This window comes from Carex rostrata, chromosome 6 (assembly GCF_964058835.1).
Source record: "Carex rostrata chromosome 6, lpCarRost1.2, whole genome shotgun sequence".
Lineage (NCBI taxonomy): Eukaryota > Viridiplantae > Streptophyta > Magnoliopsida > Poales > Cyperaceae > Carex > Carex rostrata.
Window position 1 is genome coordinate 750,968 of NC_135923.1, and position 15,999 is coordinate 766,966.

General features: G+C 34.0%; 1 protein-coding gene and 2 non-coding genes across 3 annotated transcripts; 2 read left to right on the forward strand and 1 right to left on the reverse strand.

Annotated features, from left to right (window-relative positions):
- The first annotated feature begins 351 nt into the window (after positions 1 to 351).
- On the forward strand, positions 352 to 432 carry TRNAL-CAG (transfer RNA leucine (anticodon CAG)). Its single transcript has one exon. It is a non-coding gene; the product is annotated as a tRNA-Leu (tRNA).
- A 5,985-nt stretch (positions 433 to 6,417) lies between these two features.
- TRNAE-UUC (transfer RNA glutamic acid (anticodon UUC)) lies at positions 6,418 to 6,491 on the reverse strand. Its single transcript has one exon. It is a non-coding gene; the product is annotated as a tRNA-Glu (tRNA).
- Positions 6,492 to 6,589: 98 nt separating this feature from the next.
- LOC144555669 (transferases, transferring acyl groups) lies at positions 6,590 to 14,694 on the forward strand. Its single transcript, XM_078304072.1, has 16 exons — positions 6,590 to 6,665; positions 6,744 to 6,807; positions 7,115 to 7,160; positions 7,410 to 7,540; positions 8,092 to 8,165; positions 8,259 to 8,337; positions 8,966 to 9,055; positions 9,434 to 9,507; positions 9,811 to 9,898; positions 10,441 to 10,567; positions 10,806 to 10,910; positions 11,226 to 11,355; positions 13,268 to 13,319; positions 13,409 to 13,453; positions 14,257 to 14,346; positions 14,475 to 14,694. The coding sequence occupies exons 1-16, from the start codon at positions 6,631 to 6,633 to the stop codon at positions 14,625 to 14,627; spliced, it is 1,383 nt and encodes a 460-aa protein (XP_078160198.1). The 5' UTR covers positions 6,590 to 6,630; the 3' UTR covers positions 14,628 to 14,694.
- Positions 14,695 to 15,999: the final 1,305 nt, after the last annotated feature.

Genomic DNA, 15,999 nt, shown 5'->3' on the forward strand with positions numbered 1-15,999 from the left:
CAAGAAAACTTTTTATTCACAAAATTATTTAAATCAAATGCTAGGATCTCTAAAAAAAAAAAAAAGCAGACCCCCCCCCCCCCCCGCTTGGTGTTTTGGGCTGCCCCAGGCCCAGGCGGTCGGGGCATTTAAAAAAAAAATTAAATCGGAGAGATTTTTAAAATTTTTTTTTTTTAAGGGTATTAATAAAAATGGCCGGTAATATTATAAATTTATAAGGTCTAAAAATAAATTTTGAGCAGCAACTTTTGACTGCATTCTGATTTCCCATTCATTGATGACTTCATAAATATATCTGGCGGATCAGGGGTAAAAGAATGATACTATATTTTGCGCATTGTGCTTGAATAAGTCAAGATGGCCGAGTTGGTCTAAGGCGCCAGTTTCAGGTACTGGTCCGAAAGGGCATGGGTTCGAATCCCATTCTTGACAATTTTTCTTTTTATCCCCCCTTCTTGCTGAAAATTTATTTTGTTGTCGAGTAATCCAATTAAGCCGTTATCGTTAAATGTACTGACACAAGTATTGTAAACTTGACTCATCTAAAATACAAAGAATAAAGTAATATAATTTTCTTATTTTTTTTTACAGGAACTTCTTTGTGTTTTATTGTATTATACTAGCTTTTAGTGTTTTAAAAATAATATATACTTGTGTCCAATATTTCCCGAATGCTAGATTTTTTTTTTATTTTTTTATCAAACTGTGTTATTTTACAATTTATGTTGTCAAAGTCATGAAAAAACCTTAGTTCTATAATCTTTCAGTGAGCAAGTATTGCTCGTAACATATGACAGCTTCAATCTGTCATTATAGAATACACTATATCCAGAAAATACGTATTAAGAAAATACATAGAGAGGGTAGAGTCTTCAATTTCTCGCATGCTATATTGCTATGTCATTGATCCACAGTATGTGTGGTTCTATTAAGAAAATACGTATTAAATGTCTCTCTGGTGCTAATTCGGTCCTGCCTTTTAATCCGAATACACTATAATACTATATCCAGAAAACCCAAATTTAACTTCTCTTCAAGAACCTTTCACTCATATTGAAATTGAAGCGGCAGTCAGAAATTCGGCCCAAAATAAGGCATCGGGTCCGGATGAGATTATTCAGTGCAGTTTCTGGCCTTGAGATTAATTTTGACAAAAGTACTTGGATACCCCTAAACATCGAGGATAATCACATCCCTGTTATTTCAGCTGTGCTTGGTTGCTCATTGTCAGACTTCCCAATTAATTATTTGGGTTTACCTTTGACATTAAAAAAGCCTACCAAGGATATGTTTATGCCATTAATTGAGAAAATTGAATCCAAGTTGGATGGTTGGAAAGGTAGACTAATTTCAAGAGGGGGTTGTTTGCAATTGATGAATTCGGTGTTAAGTTCGGTACCTATATACTTTATGTCATCCTTTCTTCTACCGATGTGGGTAATCAAAAGGATTGACAAAATTCGTAGAGATTTCTTATGGGGGAAATCTGAAAAACGAAGGGGCATATCATTAATTAATTGGGAGAGTGTTTGTCTTCCAAAGGAGTATGGTGGTATGGGAGGGGCAAACCTTGTTGTTCGCAACCAATCTCTTTTACTGCGGTGGTGGTGGCGATTATACCGGATTTCTGACTCATTGTGGACTCAAACATCTCTACAGCTGTACAATTTGGCTCCTGCTACGCAATCACATCAAATTTGGATGAGGCAAGGTTCTTTTTTTTTGTTGCAGCTATTGAAAATAAGGCCACTGTTTGATTGGTCTATCACGTGGCATATTTCTCAAGGGTCAGCCGTTTCGTATTGGTTTGATTCATGGACATACCCAACATTGGCTTCCCAAAATATCCCTGATCATTCATCAAGGAAATACTCTTTGCAAAAGGCTGTAAACATGGGTATGTGTCAGGTTCATTCAGTAGAAGGACAGGTAGAGGATAAAATTTTGTGGTTATGGACTAATGACGGTGAATACTCGGCCAATTCATACTATAATTTGGTGGTAACAGCAGGGAAAACAAAATGGGCATATCGCTTCATTTGGTGGATCAGAATTCCTCCTACTGTTCGAGTATTCGTGTATTTACTGCTCCAAGGTAGACTTCTAACTCATGATGTGATGAATTATCGAGGAATGCAGTGTGAATTGCGATGTATCCAATGTCAGCAATGCCCTCTAGAAATAGGCCTACACATATCCTTTCAATGTATGTATGCGAGAAGGGTGTGGATAAAAGTGCAACGATTGATAGGAGTTAATATGTTGAACAGTCGGGATACAATACAAACAACAGTGGATGCTTCTTGGCATTCACGTCGGAACAGGTTATCAAGAAGCAAATGGGGATCATATTTTCTGGCAGTTTGCTGGTTTTTCTGGAGAGGCTGAAATAAAAAGATTTTTGAAGATGCTGATATGGATCCTGGAGTACTGGCAACTCATGCAGTGAAGACAGCAAAATTATGGATGCAATATGTTTGAGTAGTTTTTTTTTTTTCTGTTGTTTACTCCAAAACTGATGTTTTTACTTTGGTTTCTCTGATTTTTCGGTAGTGTACAGATGTAACAGGGACCAATGTAATTATACTGATAGCCACTATCAGTTATTTCAAAAAAAAAAATATGTCTCTCTGGTGCAATAATTACGCTAAAGTCGGTATCAATTTTGCGCAAGAAATCAAATGTTAAGCTTCTTTTTGTCAAAAAAATTCTTCTTCTTTAGAAATTTTTTGAATAAATAATTATTTTTCGAGGTGAAGCTAGACAACACAACTCTAGTAATAAATAACGACAAGTTTAATGCCTCTAAATTTTAAATTTTGAATAAAAGTTTTCGCAAACTCAAATAACAAAATAAAATTGGTAGAATTTGATCTAAGTTGTTTCAATTTTGTCTTAACAAGCACGAGAACTTAAAAGGCTAATATCCAACAATTCTCTAAATAAGCTAATTTATATAAGTTCGTGACAACAACGAAATTAAGTTAAAAACTTTAAAAAGATGCAACTTTTTATATATGCATAGACAAAAGTGAAGTAGATCATATCTAACAATTGTGTTTAGATATTTAAATTTTATTTTTTTAAAGTAATTAAAAAGAAGAATAAAGATATTTGAGTTGCTATCTCACGAGTAACGCGTGCTTACCGAAATTTTTATAAATACTCAAAAAAAATATCAAATTACGAAATCTATCCGGTTTTTGAATGGATTTCGAAAAATACCCCTTCCGATTACTAAATAACCAGATATTGATCTTCTTTTTGGTTACCTAATTCCCGGATATGGGAAAAATGTCCAGTTACTTAGTAACCGAAAAGTTGGAGAGTGTCTGGTTATTAAGTAACCGGTTCCGTTCCCAGAAAGGTGCTTTTTTTTTTATAACTTCATCGGTTTAGGTAGAGGGAGAGAGAGAAAGCGATGTTTGTTTGGCTTGCTTTTTTTTTTTTTACAAAACAAAAAAAATTAATTTTTATTTTATTTTTTGTATTGAAATATTAGAAATGCTGAATATATTTCTTTAAAAATAGATGGAATACAATATAATTTGATTTATTAGAAAGATTACAACAAATAATCCGGATCAACATATTTTAGGCCGGATTTTTCGCAGCTGTAAGAAAAATTAATATATTTTTATGTGTTATTGGAAAAAAATAAAAATGCTTAGATTCTGAGTTATTAATCGCGGTTCAAAAGTCACTTCTAGGTAATACAAAAAATATTGTGATCCTTCTGGTACATTTAATTTCTAAAAAGTTGTATCTATTTTGAGAATTCTTTTTGAATATCAATCATTAAATAACTTAAAGTTTTTTTTTCAAAAATAGATACAACTTTTTAGAAATTAAATGTACTAGAAGGATAACACATATTTTTTGTATTTACCTAGAAGTGACTTTTGAACCGAAATTAATAACTCAGAATCTAAGTATTTTTTTCCAATAACACATACAGAAATATATTAATTTTTCTTACAGCTGCGAAAAATCCTGTATGAAAAATGTTGATCCGAATTATTTATTGCAGTCTTTCTAATAAATCAAATTATATTGTATTTCATCTATTTTCAAAGAAATTGTTCGCACATAATATATGCTACAAAGTTTCGGTATAGCAAGCTATACCTTTTAAACCTTTGTTATACTCTGTCAAATCAGATAGCAAGTGTACTATCCTATCGATGAGTATGCTCAGGTATCGATCCACAGGAACGGAAGAAAATGACCGGACTTATCCTAAAATCACTTGAGATTCTAGAAGTGAGAGAAATTGATTTGGTTTGATTCTAACAATTCTAATGATTTATGACAAGTTTAAAAGACAATAAAGAGAATTAAAGTTGTTTTCAATTGATAAAAAAGCGTTTCCAGGGTTCAGATTTCATTTCTATTCAGCCCCGAGGCATACGGCCCGTACGGATTCCCGTACGGTCCGTAGGGGACCCCGAGTTAATGCTGCAGCTACTGTTTTCTGTGTTGATGCTAATGTTTAGGGTTTCTATCGACCAGATCTAGATATCTAACCTCAACTTTCACATTTTGGCCTAGTACCCGATTACCGGACTCAAATACTTCCCTCTTAGATGCGTTAAACCTCAACTTTCGCATTTTGGCCTAATTTATCCAAGTTACTTGTTGGTTTACTAAAAGTATCCAAGGACTTTCGCCTCAAGGAAAGTTTCACCTTTCGGGTACTCCTTGGTTTCACCCTACTTCATATACTTTATTCGGTTGGATTAAATGCCATAGACTTGGCTCCTAACACTTAGATGTGCGCATTCATCTAACGGGATGACTAATCAATTCAAGCAAGCACAAATAAAGCAATCAAAATACTACTCAACAAGGTAAAAACAAAGCATTCAACACAAAATCCAAATAGCATTCAAACAAAACCAAACTAGAAACTACATCTTAACCCTAGAAACAAAGTAAATTAGCTACTCATGTTCACAAGATAACACAAATAACAGGAAATAAAAGAGTTCATGACAAAACAGTGGAAAATCCGAAGATCCGTTGCAAACTCGCGTTTTTCACTTCTCTTCATCTTCTCCTCCTCTTGTCTTTTGCTCCAAGAAAGCTTGTCCAAGTTCCAGTGGTGAATCCCCCTTTTTTTGGTGTGGAATATCTGATTTAATGCCTCAGATCACGCCCCCAGAGGCTTCCTTTTCGGCCTCCTTAAATTATGCTCATTTCATATTCCAGCTGGATTTTTTGAATTAGCGTCCTACGGCCCGTAGGGGACCCCGTACGGGTCGTATGCCTGTGCTTTGTCTTTGAGACTTTGTGCCTCTGTTGTGGAAACCTTCTGTGTGGTTGGGCAGATCTTGTACGGCCCGTAGGGAATGTCATACGGGCCGTATGAAAAATTGTGAAATCCAGTTTTTCGCCCTTTTTCCTGCAAAATACCAAACAAAGCATAGCAGTACCACATTTCATCGAAATATAAGTAAAAAGTCCACATTTATAGGCTTTAAAGCACAGGTTTTAGTGTAAATCAGGGCTGTAATTTAGATATAATATGGAGATATCAGAAATATATTCAACATTTATAATATTTCAATAAAAAAATTTAAATTTTTTTGTTTTGTAAAAAAAAAAACAAGAAGAAGCCAAACAACTCTGCCTAAACCAATGAAGTTAAAAAAAAAAAAAAAACCTTTGCGGAAATTAAATAATCAGACCTGGAACCAGTTACTTAATAACCGAACACTCTCCAACTTTCCGGTTACTAAGGGCATGCTCCAGATGAAGGGAGGCGGAGGGAAGGAACGACAAATTTCCTGTGCCGAGGGGAAAACTTCTGAAATCTGGTCAGCCCAGATCAACTTACCTACTCCAGAAGAGGAGAATCGGAGAGGGAGCGCGCACTGTTCGGAGGGGAGACACAAGGCAGATTTTGGCGAAATCTGTCACCCCCAAATCAGAGTGTAGATTTTACTGTTCTGAGGGTAGGCTACCCTCGTCATCTCCTTCCTTCCCTTCGCTTTAATGAGATTTTCACTCCGATACTGGAGCACACCCTAAGTAACTGGACATTTTTTTCATATCCGGGAATTAGGTAACTGAAAAGAAGATCAATATTCGGTTATTTAGTAACCAGAAAGGTGAAATTCATTCAGAAACTGGATATATTTCGTAATTTGGTATTTTTTTTTTGGGTATTTATAAAAATTTCGGAAGTAAATTTGTAATACTTATCGTATGCCTAGAAAAGTAAATTTGTTCATTCGACAATTCGACTAAAATAAAATGCGAAGAAAAAACATATTTTAATTTTTCTTTTTCCTTCTTTGGCCGTCCAAAACTTTCTAACGATTACTGACCTTGTGATGCCTACACCGCTACACGGCTGCATCAGCTTGTCTGAAACTGAGAAGCAAGGGGAAATATTAAAGAAAATTTAAAAAGTTCCATTGCCGGGATTTGAACCCGGGTCGTCTGGGTGAAAGCCAGATATCCTAACCGGACTAGACGACAATGGATTTGTGATACAACCAATCTTAGATATTTCAAATCTATTTATCTCTTAGACTATTAGGCTACTATACCTTTTTCCATATGAATATGACTATCTATATGATCCTCTCCTTCCTTCCGTCTCCCTGGAAGCTCACTGCTCCAATGGATCTCAATCCGAATAAGCGCCTCAAAGAAGAGTAATTCTTCTCCTCCTTTTTCGAATTCTATACCATTCCTTCAATTCTACAATTCCTATCTCATTTTTCTCACTACAGATTCGTCAGCAATCTCACGGGCTCTTCTATGCTAGAGATCGCTGCTCTCTCCACCATCGTTCCTGTACTCCTTCCTCTTTTCTACTTTTCTTTCACTCTATTTTATGCATTTTACACCGCAACATTTTACTTTATTGTACATGTGACCTCACATTATTAGTCGAGTTTACATGCTTGACAGAAATATTAGTGGAATGGTGAGAAATGTTACAATTGTTGGCAATTAGGTAAAGTTTTTGCCCGTGTTTGGCTAAGGACTAAACCTTTCTCTTGCATATTGACCTGGTGACATTGTAGCACTATATGGCCAAAAGTCCTTTTTCAGAATTACTTAGTCAGCTTGGAGTAAAATTATTACTCGGTTTTTTCAGGGTTTGGTTGTGCTGAGGAAATGGATCAGCTCATGCTGGCTAAATGGTATATGCAAATTTGTGCCCTTTTTTTGTTACATAGATGATTGAGATGACACAATTTATCTACCCTTGTGCCAATTTGAATAATTACAATAATTCCTAGTTTTGTTGCTTTTTTTATATTTAAGAGTCCTAAATCTTGTATAAAATGGTTGCCTTTTTTTTACTGTTACAGTGTGCCTGTGTCAAAGGTTTGTATTTAGGTCAATTGTTTACTAGATTTGCTTGTTTGGTTGCATTGCATTTTTTTCAGATAATGCACAGGAAAACTTGGTTAAGAAGGGTAAAAATGTGAAACCATCTCCTAAAGGTTTGGGTTCTCATTTAATTGCCCTGGTTTTGGACTACGTCTTTGTTATCTTGCCAATTCTCTTGTTTTTCACGGTAATTTGTTTCCCCTACACACCTGATAGCATTTCTATTTTTAATATTCTTAAAGATGTTATTTTTCTATGTTTTGAAGTTTGTAAGTTTCATCTGTCATACTTAAGTAATGTAAAACAAAGAGCAAAGAAAAACAACAACACAAACCAACAGCCTAGCACTATTGAATCAGTTGGTGCTGGTATTACTATCTGTAGGGACCAAATTTTTTTAGACACTTGAAATAAATGTACTGGATTTAGAATGATAAAAACCGAGGCAAGACTGATTTTGGTCCTTGAACTATTTCACTCCAATCAGCCCAACTGCATCAATTAATACAAATTAACTAATGTAACAGTTCAAATGAATCAACACCCAAAATTGAAAAGGGCTGGTACAACCAAAGAAGATCAGCAGCTTTTAAATTATGTGCAATAATGCTGGTGTTGATTGAACCAGTTGGTTCAAGTGCAAATGTTCATCGTAAAATCAGACTGCTCTTGTCAAATTTTGGTATTGAGCATGATCACGGTATGAATTCAACTTACCTTTGGTTCTTTTATCTTAAGGTACTCTCCGAATGGTGTTATCAGTTTGCAATTTTTGTTATACTTGTGGTTTTGTTCAGAATGACATTTAAAAGGTAGTTTTTTTTTCTTCTTCTTTTTTCTAGAACTACACTTTAAGCATTTAAAGTCATCAAGTTTAATTTAGTTAACATGTTTTCTTTCTTTAGTTCTGAATTGTATTCAAAAGTGGGAAAGAGCCATTTTTCTTCCGTCAGGAATATTATAACATCGTACCGAGTATCTGTGGTAAGTACTAAGCAGAATTCAATTTTTTTTTTCTGTACCGTGGTACCAAATGCCACATATGGAATATACCCTCAATGTCTAACAATTAGGCTTTAAATGTTAGCATCTCAATTTTACTATTCAAGGTAGCATCCATAACCCCACCTATTATTTTTGCCACCCTCAATTGGGCCATGTTTGGTAGTGAAGCGCGGGGGGGGGGGGGGTCCGATGCCCGATTGGAACCGTCCGATTCGCTCCAAGATTTGTGCGCACTGCTTAGATTCGTGCGGATCAAGTGTTCATGAAACTTGGAGCTAATCGGATGGTTCCAACTGGGCATCGGACCCTGCTTCCTTTTGGTAGAGGAATAAAGTAGAGATGAGAAGATAACTCTTATCCCATGTGAGAGTGATGATAAGAATTATACCTTAAGCCCTCCGCTTTGCTCCTCTACCAAACCAAACATAATATTATAAAATAAAGCACCAATAATATATCAGTTCAGTAGGATACTGCAATCTGGTATTCTTATCCTTTGTTGCAAGTATAAGGAGCTGTAATTTGAGATTTTTTTTTTTCATCTTTTCACAGGATGAAGTACTGATGTTTTTCAGCCACCTATTTTTATTTTTTGCTTGCAATATAGGTAGTAGTAACATGCTTGTGCATATTGGCTGTAGATTTTAAGATCTTCCCTCGGCGTTATGCCAAGACTGAAACTTATGGCACCAGTCTGGTTAGTTTCTGTATTCTTCAAAAAATATTTTTAGTTATTTTGTGCACCACGCTTTCTCTTGCTTTACTTTTAAAGATTGATCTATTAAAATTACTCTATTATATTGTATTTTCCTTTTCAAGTATCAAACTCATGTGGTACTTGAAAATGAATTTTGTAAACTATTGTAAATTCTTACAATAGTTTGATAGAGTTAATCCTAAAAGCTAGGTATAATTTAGTCATTTGTTCACTTGCTTGGTTGTAGAGATTGGATGTTGGTTTAAAATACCTAAAAGTTGGTAGATCTTAAGAGCAAACTTGTGAAATATTTGATATATCTGCAAATACATTAGTTATTGACTGATTTGCAGCAGTATAACTTGTATCTGATCGCAGATGGATCTTGGAGTTGGATCTTTTGTGGTGGCAAATGCATTGGTGTCTAAACAAGCTCGAGATTTTAAATCTTTGTGAGTCTTCGTTCACCTTTTCTTTCTTTGCCAATGTTCTATTAATCTAAACTTTTGTTCATTTTTAGGCAATGCAATAATCAGTTAAGTATATTTATGGAGGAAGGAAAGTTTAACCGGGATGAATTGGTTGTACCATATCAGTACCAAATAAGTGCCGTACCATAACCTTTTTACTCAGTTATTATTTTATTTACCTGTTGGAATATGCCCTTTTAACACACTCATCTCAAGTTTTTCTTGTTTTATTTATTTATTTTATTTGGTTTTAGTAATTATATTTATGTTTCTATTGTCATGTAGAAACCTAAAAAAATCCTTACAATCTATAAGCCCCTTGATACTACTAGGCTTTGGTCGCCTTATTTCGACAACAGGAGTAGATTATCAGGTATCTTGTATTTTTTTTACTTTTTTCTTTTAATGCCTTGACTCTACAGAATTCTACTTTGCTCATACATGTTAGGATATTTTGTAAGCTACACATTGAAAGGATCTGATTCAAAAAAAAAATATATATACTCTATATATGGAAATAACATCCAGCACTTCTTTGGTCTTAATATATCATTTGTAATGGTTGGGGTAACGTCCAACCATTTAATGATATTAGCTCATATGGACTCATGAACCAAAAAAGAGTGTTGCTTGCAAATATTTCAAACAAAAGAGTGTAGCATCTGGTATGAATTGTTAATATATGAGACCTCCATTTAATGATATTAGCTCATTTGGACTCATGAACAAAAAAAGGGTGTTGCTTGCAAATATTTCAAACAAAAGAGTGTAGCATCCGGTATGAGTTGTTAATATATGAGACCTTGGTGTTTTTTTTTTCAAATAAGTTTATTTTTATTTGCAAAAGCTCTACCATATTGATACAGTATGATAATTTAGAAATAACAGTTGATATGTTTCTAATGAGGGCTGTAGGTACATGTGGGGGAGTATGGAGTCCACTGGAACTTCTTTTTCACGCTCGCAGCTGTTTCTATTCTAACCTCCTTCGTTCAAATTCACCCCAGATATTGTGGGTTTTTTGGATTTCTAATCCTTTCAGGTATGTAAATTTGTATTTTCATTCATTCACAAAACTGTAAAGTATTGGTGCTACCCCTACAAAACCTCAAAATGCTCCATGTAATCCTAAGAAAAATAATTACAAAACAAGTCAAAGAAAATTTATAAGTTGGAAATTACTGTTTTTCTTTTTCTCTTTGACGAAGGTAATATCGAACAGATTTATTTAAGTGGCAATATATTTTCTTTGTTTGTGTATTTTTTTTGTTTCCTGTCAGGATATCAGATGGCTCTGACATTTGGGTTAAGTGAGTATTTAACTTCTAGTGAAAGGACAGCAAATCTAATAAGCAAAAACAAAGAGGGCATTTTCAGCATATTTGGTAAAAGTTTACAGATAATGCTCCATATGTTATTATATACATTCCTTTTATCATCTGTTAGTGGTTCAAGTGTTGCTATGTTCCATGCATGCTCTAGGGCTAGTTATTGTGTTTCTTTGACTGTATATTTGGAACCTGCATTTAATAAGATTCTGGAAAAATAAGAAATAAGTTTCAGTAATGTACTTGTGTGCCAGTATAGGGACAAAATTGTTTTACACTTTTGTACATTTTACCAAGGCAAACACACTAGGCTTGCATGGCTATTTTGCTTTCATTTTGGCAAGAGTTCTTATGTATCTCTCATTTTTCCAGGATACTGGGGCATGTATCTGATTAGTGTATATTTTGGCCATAAGTTGCTATTTAGAGTTAATTCTTCAGGCAAAGATGTTGGTTCCCAGTTTCCAAAAATAAAAATATGGGCCCTCTGTGCAATTTTCTGGTTAGTAGTTTTTCTTTTTTTAAAATTTCAATTTTTCTCTTGTTTTAAATGTTTTTACTGTTCCTTTTCTTTTCAGTTGCTCTGCTGCGGTCATATAGGACCACACACTATCTGTTTAAATTGACGCTTTTATGTATGTTAATATCAATGGATAGTTGCATAATAATCACGTTTGTTGGAACATAAGTGTGGATTAAGTCTTGATGTTAATACTTAACTAGTTAACAAGTCAATTATTCAACTTAACATTTAAGGGAACTTTGTTTTTTTGTGCACCTTTCAGATTATTATTCAAACATCACATCTTATCGTCCATATTCTCCACTCAAACAACCAAACATGAATAAGATTTTCACCAAGAAAACATGGTTTTTAGGATTTAGGGTCAATTGAGGCTAGTTGAGGTTTTCTTTTCTGGAATGAAAATTCTGGTGTGGGTCCTTGAACTTTTCTGAAAATAACAATGCAGTCCTTAAAAGTTTTATTTGCTCCAAGTTGAATTATTGAACTTTTCAATAGAAACCAAGTTGGCTTGTAAACTTCCGAAAAAGAACAAAGTTGGTCCCTCAACTTTATTTTTACCAAACCTGTCCTTCAGCTTTTAAGAAAAAACCAAGTTGGTCCTTTTGAGAAAGAAGGGCTAACTTGGTTATTTCAAAAAAAGTTGTAGAAGTAACCAATTTTTTTTTGTTAATTCAAGAACCGATTCTTGTGTAACTGAATTTTAAGGGACCAACTTGATTTCTTTATAAGAAAGTTCAAAGGACTATTTGATAACAAACAAAAGTTCAAGGATCACTTTGGCATTTTCAGAAAAGTGTATGGACTTAAACCTGAATATTCCCTTTCTGGAATGGAAATTCAGATTTTGCTCGGTGAACTTCCCAAAAGGAAATAATAACTTAGTGCTTGAAATTTCATTTGCATCAAATTGGCCCTTAACCTTTCAAAAAGGAACTTAAAAAAAATCAAATTGGCTCCTAAACTTGTAAATATCAGTCCTTGGAACTTTCAAAAAGGAACTAACTTAATCTTAAACTTATATGAAAATAACTAAATTAATTCTTTGAGAAAGCCTTGGTTATTTTTAGAGAAGTTCAGGGACTAAACGCAATTTATATTTCTCAAAAGTCGAGGATTCATGTTCTGCAAATGGAAATCCATGGAACAATTTGGTATCATTGGAAAGTTTTGAGTACCAATATGGTGTAAATCAGGGACCTATTTGTTTTTTATTCGAGAATTAGAACCTGAATTTCTAGTTCTAGAACTAGTACCATATAGGGTTGGGCAAAAAAGCTCGAACTCGTAACTCGCTCATTTATAGCTCGTTTAACTCGGCTCATTTACAGCTCAGCTCATTTACAACTCAAGTTGGCCAACTCGTTTAATAAATGAGCCGAGTTCGAGTTGGCCCCAACTCGCTCATTTATAACTCGAGTTGCAAATTATTGGTCACAATAAATTCCAAAATAATCAAACCCGAATCTCTAGACTGTTATTTGTGCTTTGAGATTCGTGCAAAATATATTTGAACTTGTGTTGTAATACTATCACTGGTTAAACGAGTTGTGAGCCAACTCGAGTTGATAACGAGCTGAGTTTGAACTTGTGTTGTAATACTATCACTGGTTAAACGAGTTGTGAGCCAACTCGAGTTGATAACGAGCCGAGTTCGAGTTGGCTCTACAACTCGTTATTACCATCTCAACTCGAGTTGGCTCGCTCGTTTATTAAACAAGCTGAGTTCGAGTTGGGGGTAACTCGCTCAAACTCGGCTCATTTACAGCCCTAGTACCATACCAGTTAAAATGCTATGCTGGCTATTAATTCATTATTTACTTTCTTATGTAAATCTTGGTTCTGTAGATAATCTAATAATGCATTGTTTTTTATTGAAATTGCTTCCCAGGATTTTAACTATTGTTCTTGACAACTACGTGCAAAAAGTGTCTCGAAGAATGGTACATTTTATATCTGATTTACTTTTCTAATTGGTAGGTTTTTTTATCTTTTAATCATCACGTCGTTTGCTTACTACATTTTTGTGCAGTGCAACATGGCATATGTCACAATTGTACTTGCTCAGAATTTTCAGGTACTTTGTTTATTTTACAGTAACCACAACACCTACCAGCTACCTGTTATTATAAAATAGAGAGTGAGGCTATGGTAATATGCATATGGATATTACAGATTGACCCATGCTGTGGGTCCATAACTCTATTTTTGAAGTTCAAACAGTCAATCCGGATCGTTAAACATGATCTCCATATGAAAATGTACTTAAAGAGCAAATTTTAAAAAAAATTATAATTTTTTTAGATAGGTAGAAAATAGCTGTTTTTGGATGGTCCAGAATTTTCAAATCAAGTGATTGTCTACCTATCTAAAAATATTCTAAAAAATGTAAATTTTGGTCTACAAGTACATTTTTATATGAAGATCATATTGAACGGTTCATAATGACTGTTTGAACTTTAAAAATGAAGATATGAGTCCACAACACTAGCCATTGTGTAATATCCTCATTCATAAATAAATGCCACAAATATTGACAGGCCATCAAAAACAATATATGTATTTGTTAACATATATTATCCAAATAATACAGACATAAGTTGTTTTCATGCTGCTTTTATTGAACTGAATTTTCTAAGAAAAATAGGAAAATCAATGTCAGAAAAAAGTATAAATTTAAGTGGGTATAATTGGGGAATTGAGTCAGACTTAGGCATAAATTGAGTCAGGTTGAGGCCTACTTGTGGCTTCATTAAACATCTGGGTGAAAATTTATCATACTCTGTAATCACAATCCTTCATAGTACAAATTGACCTTTAATTAATTGCAATTTATTTGTATATTATTTTGTTTCCTGAATTTGTATCAATTCTTTGTAGGTGCTTTCTGTTCTAACCTTAGCTGATTCTGAGAGGAATTTAGTTTTTGAAGATGCATTTAACCAAAACCTACTTGGTTCTTTTCTTCTGGTAAACCAGCATATGCCAACTATTTTTTATTGCAAATATCCATTAATGAAAATTTATTTGCATTCATCTAAATATGGTGCATGTATTACCTATCATTATGTAACAATTGTTTTTTCTATTAATTTCAGGCAAATATTCTTACAGGAATGGTAAATCTATTGGTGGATACTCTCTCAGCCTCTGCTCTCACAGCCTTGATTATTTTGTTAGCATATTCTTTTGTTTTATGTTTTTGTACAAGTATTGCATCATTTTTGGGAATCCGATTTAAATTTTGGTAATTCTAACCATGAATGTTAGTTAAAGATTTTAGATACTTGTGTGTTGATTTATTTTTTAGTTTTGTGTAAATGCAAATACCAAAACTGAGCTCTCATTTCCTTCTTTAAATGTTACTTGTTGGTGAAGTCAGCATGAATTTATTAGGCGTGCAAAAGGTTGGCATAGAGTGCTATCATCATTTGTGAGTTTGATGGATAAACTTGAATTGTTTCCAATTTATATTTTTTGTTAAATAAATAAAAAAATAATAATTTGTGCGAACAACAAATAGCTTTAGCTTTATTATGCTCATGGAACCATCGCTTTAATATTATGCTGCGACATAAATAGTACTTAACTGCTGTCATGCTATCAGGTTCTAAGAGAAGTGCTTGACTTGGCCTCTCATCGCTCAACTCAACTCCTGCAAATCAAAAACCGGTTCACTGCTCCCCCCGGTTTCCCACCCATACAATTTTCCCTGCTGAGCTAACCTACCTATGTGCTATTTGAAGTTTTGGGTGTTCCCTACTGCAGTACATCGTTTTGAGGTTGTTAGTCTCCCTTGATTGTATTTTCCAGGCAGCCAATATATCCTCATAGTCATAGGACCTCCAGTCATTGATTTTTGGTAGCCATTTCTGCAACGCAGAAACGGTTTCCTGTGAATCTGAGAATACTATGCCTTCCCCATTTAATTTGCCCTTTGTATCAACTGCCTGTATCCTTCAAGAACACCCCTTGCCTCAGCCTGGCTTAACTGCTTTCTAAAATTTATATTGTGAGAAAAGTGAGGTTATGGAAATATTCATATTACATATCATCCGTATTATGGATGTGTATATTTATTTTAGAGAAATGTTCCTGTACCCCGAACCATTAAATCTGAGCCCGTCTCTGAACTGGTTTAACTGGGTTTAACCGTCCGCTAATAACGGTAATTTATTAATTTGCCATTAATTAACGAATTGTTGTTTTAACACATTGCAATTTTAATTTGATTGTTTTAAACGTTAGCTTTGCATGCTTTTGTACTGTGTTTTAATTTCGTGGACAGTTTGTTAGGAACTGTTGTAATCACCAATCCCCGAATTTGTCCCCCAGATTGTTAACGGTCCTCTAATCATTAATTAACTACTTAAGTACTTTAACTAGTTAAACTAGTTATAAGTACTTGAACATACTTTAAAGTACTTTAAAGTACAATTTAAACTCAGTTAGCTCGGGGATGCAGTGGGGGATTTGTTATAATTTTAATTATGCAAATTAACAGCTTTTAATATTTAATAACTAAAAAAATAATCTTCATTTTGAACAATTAATCTATTAAATGAATATTTTTTAATGCTTGTAAACACATGTTTATATGCTTTAAAATATGTTTGAAGAATA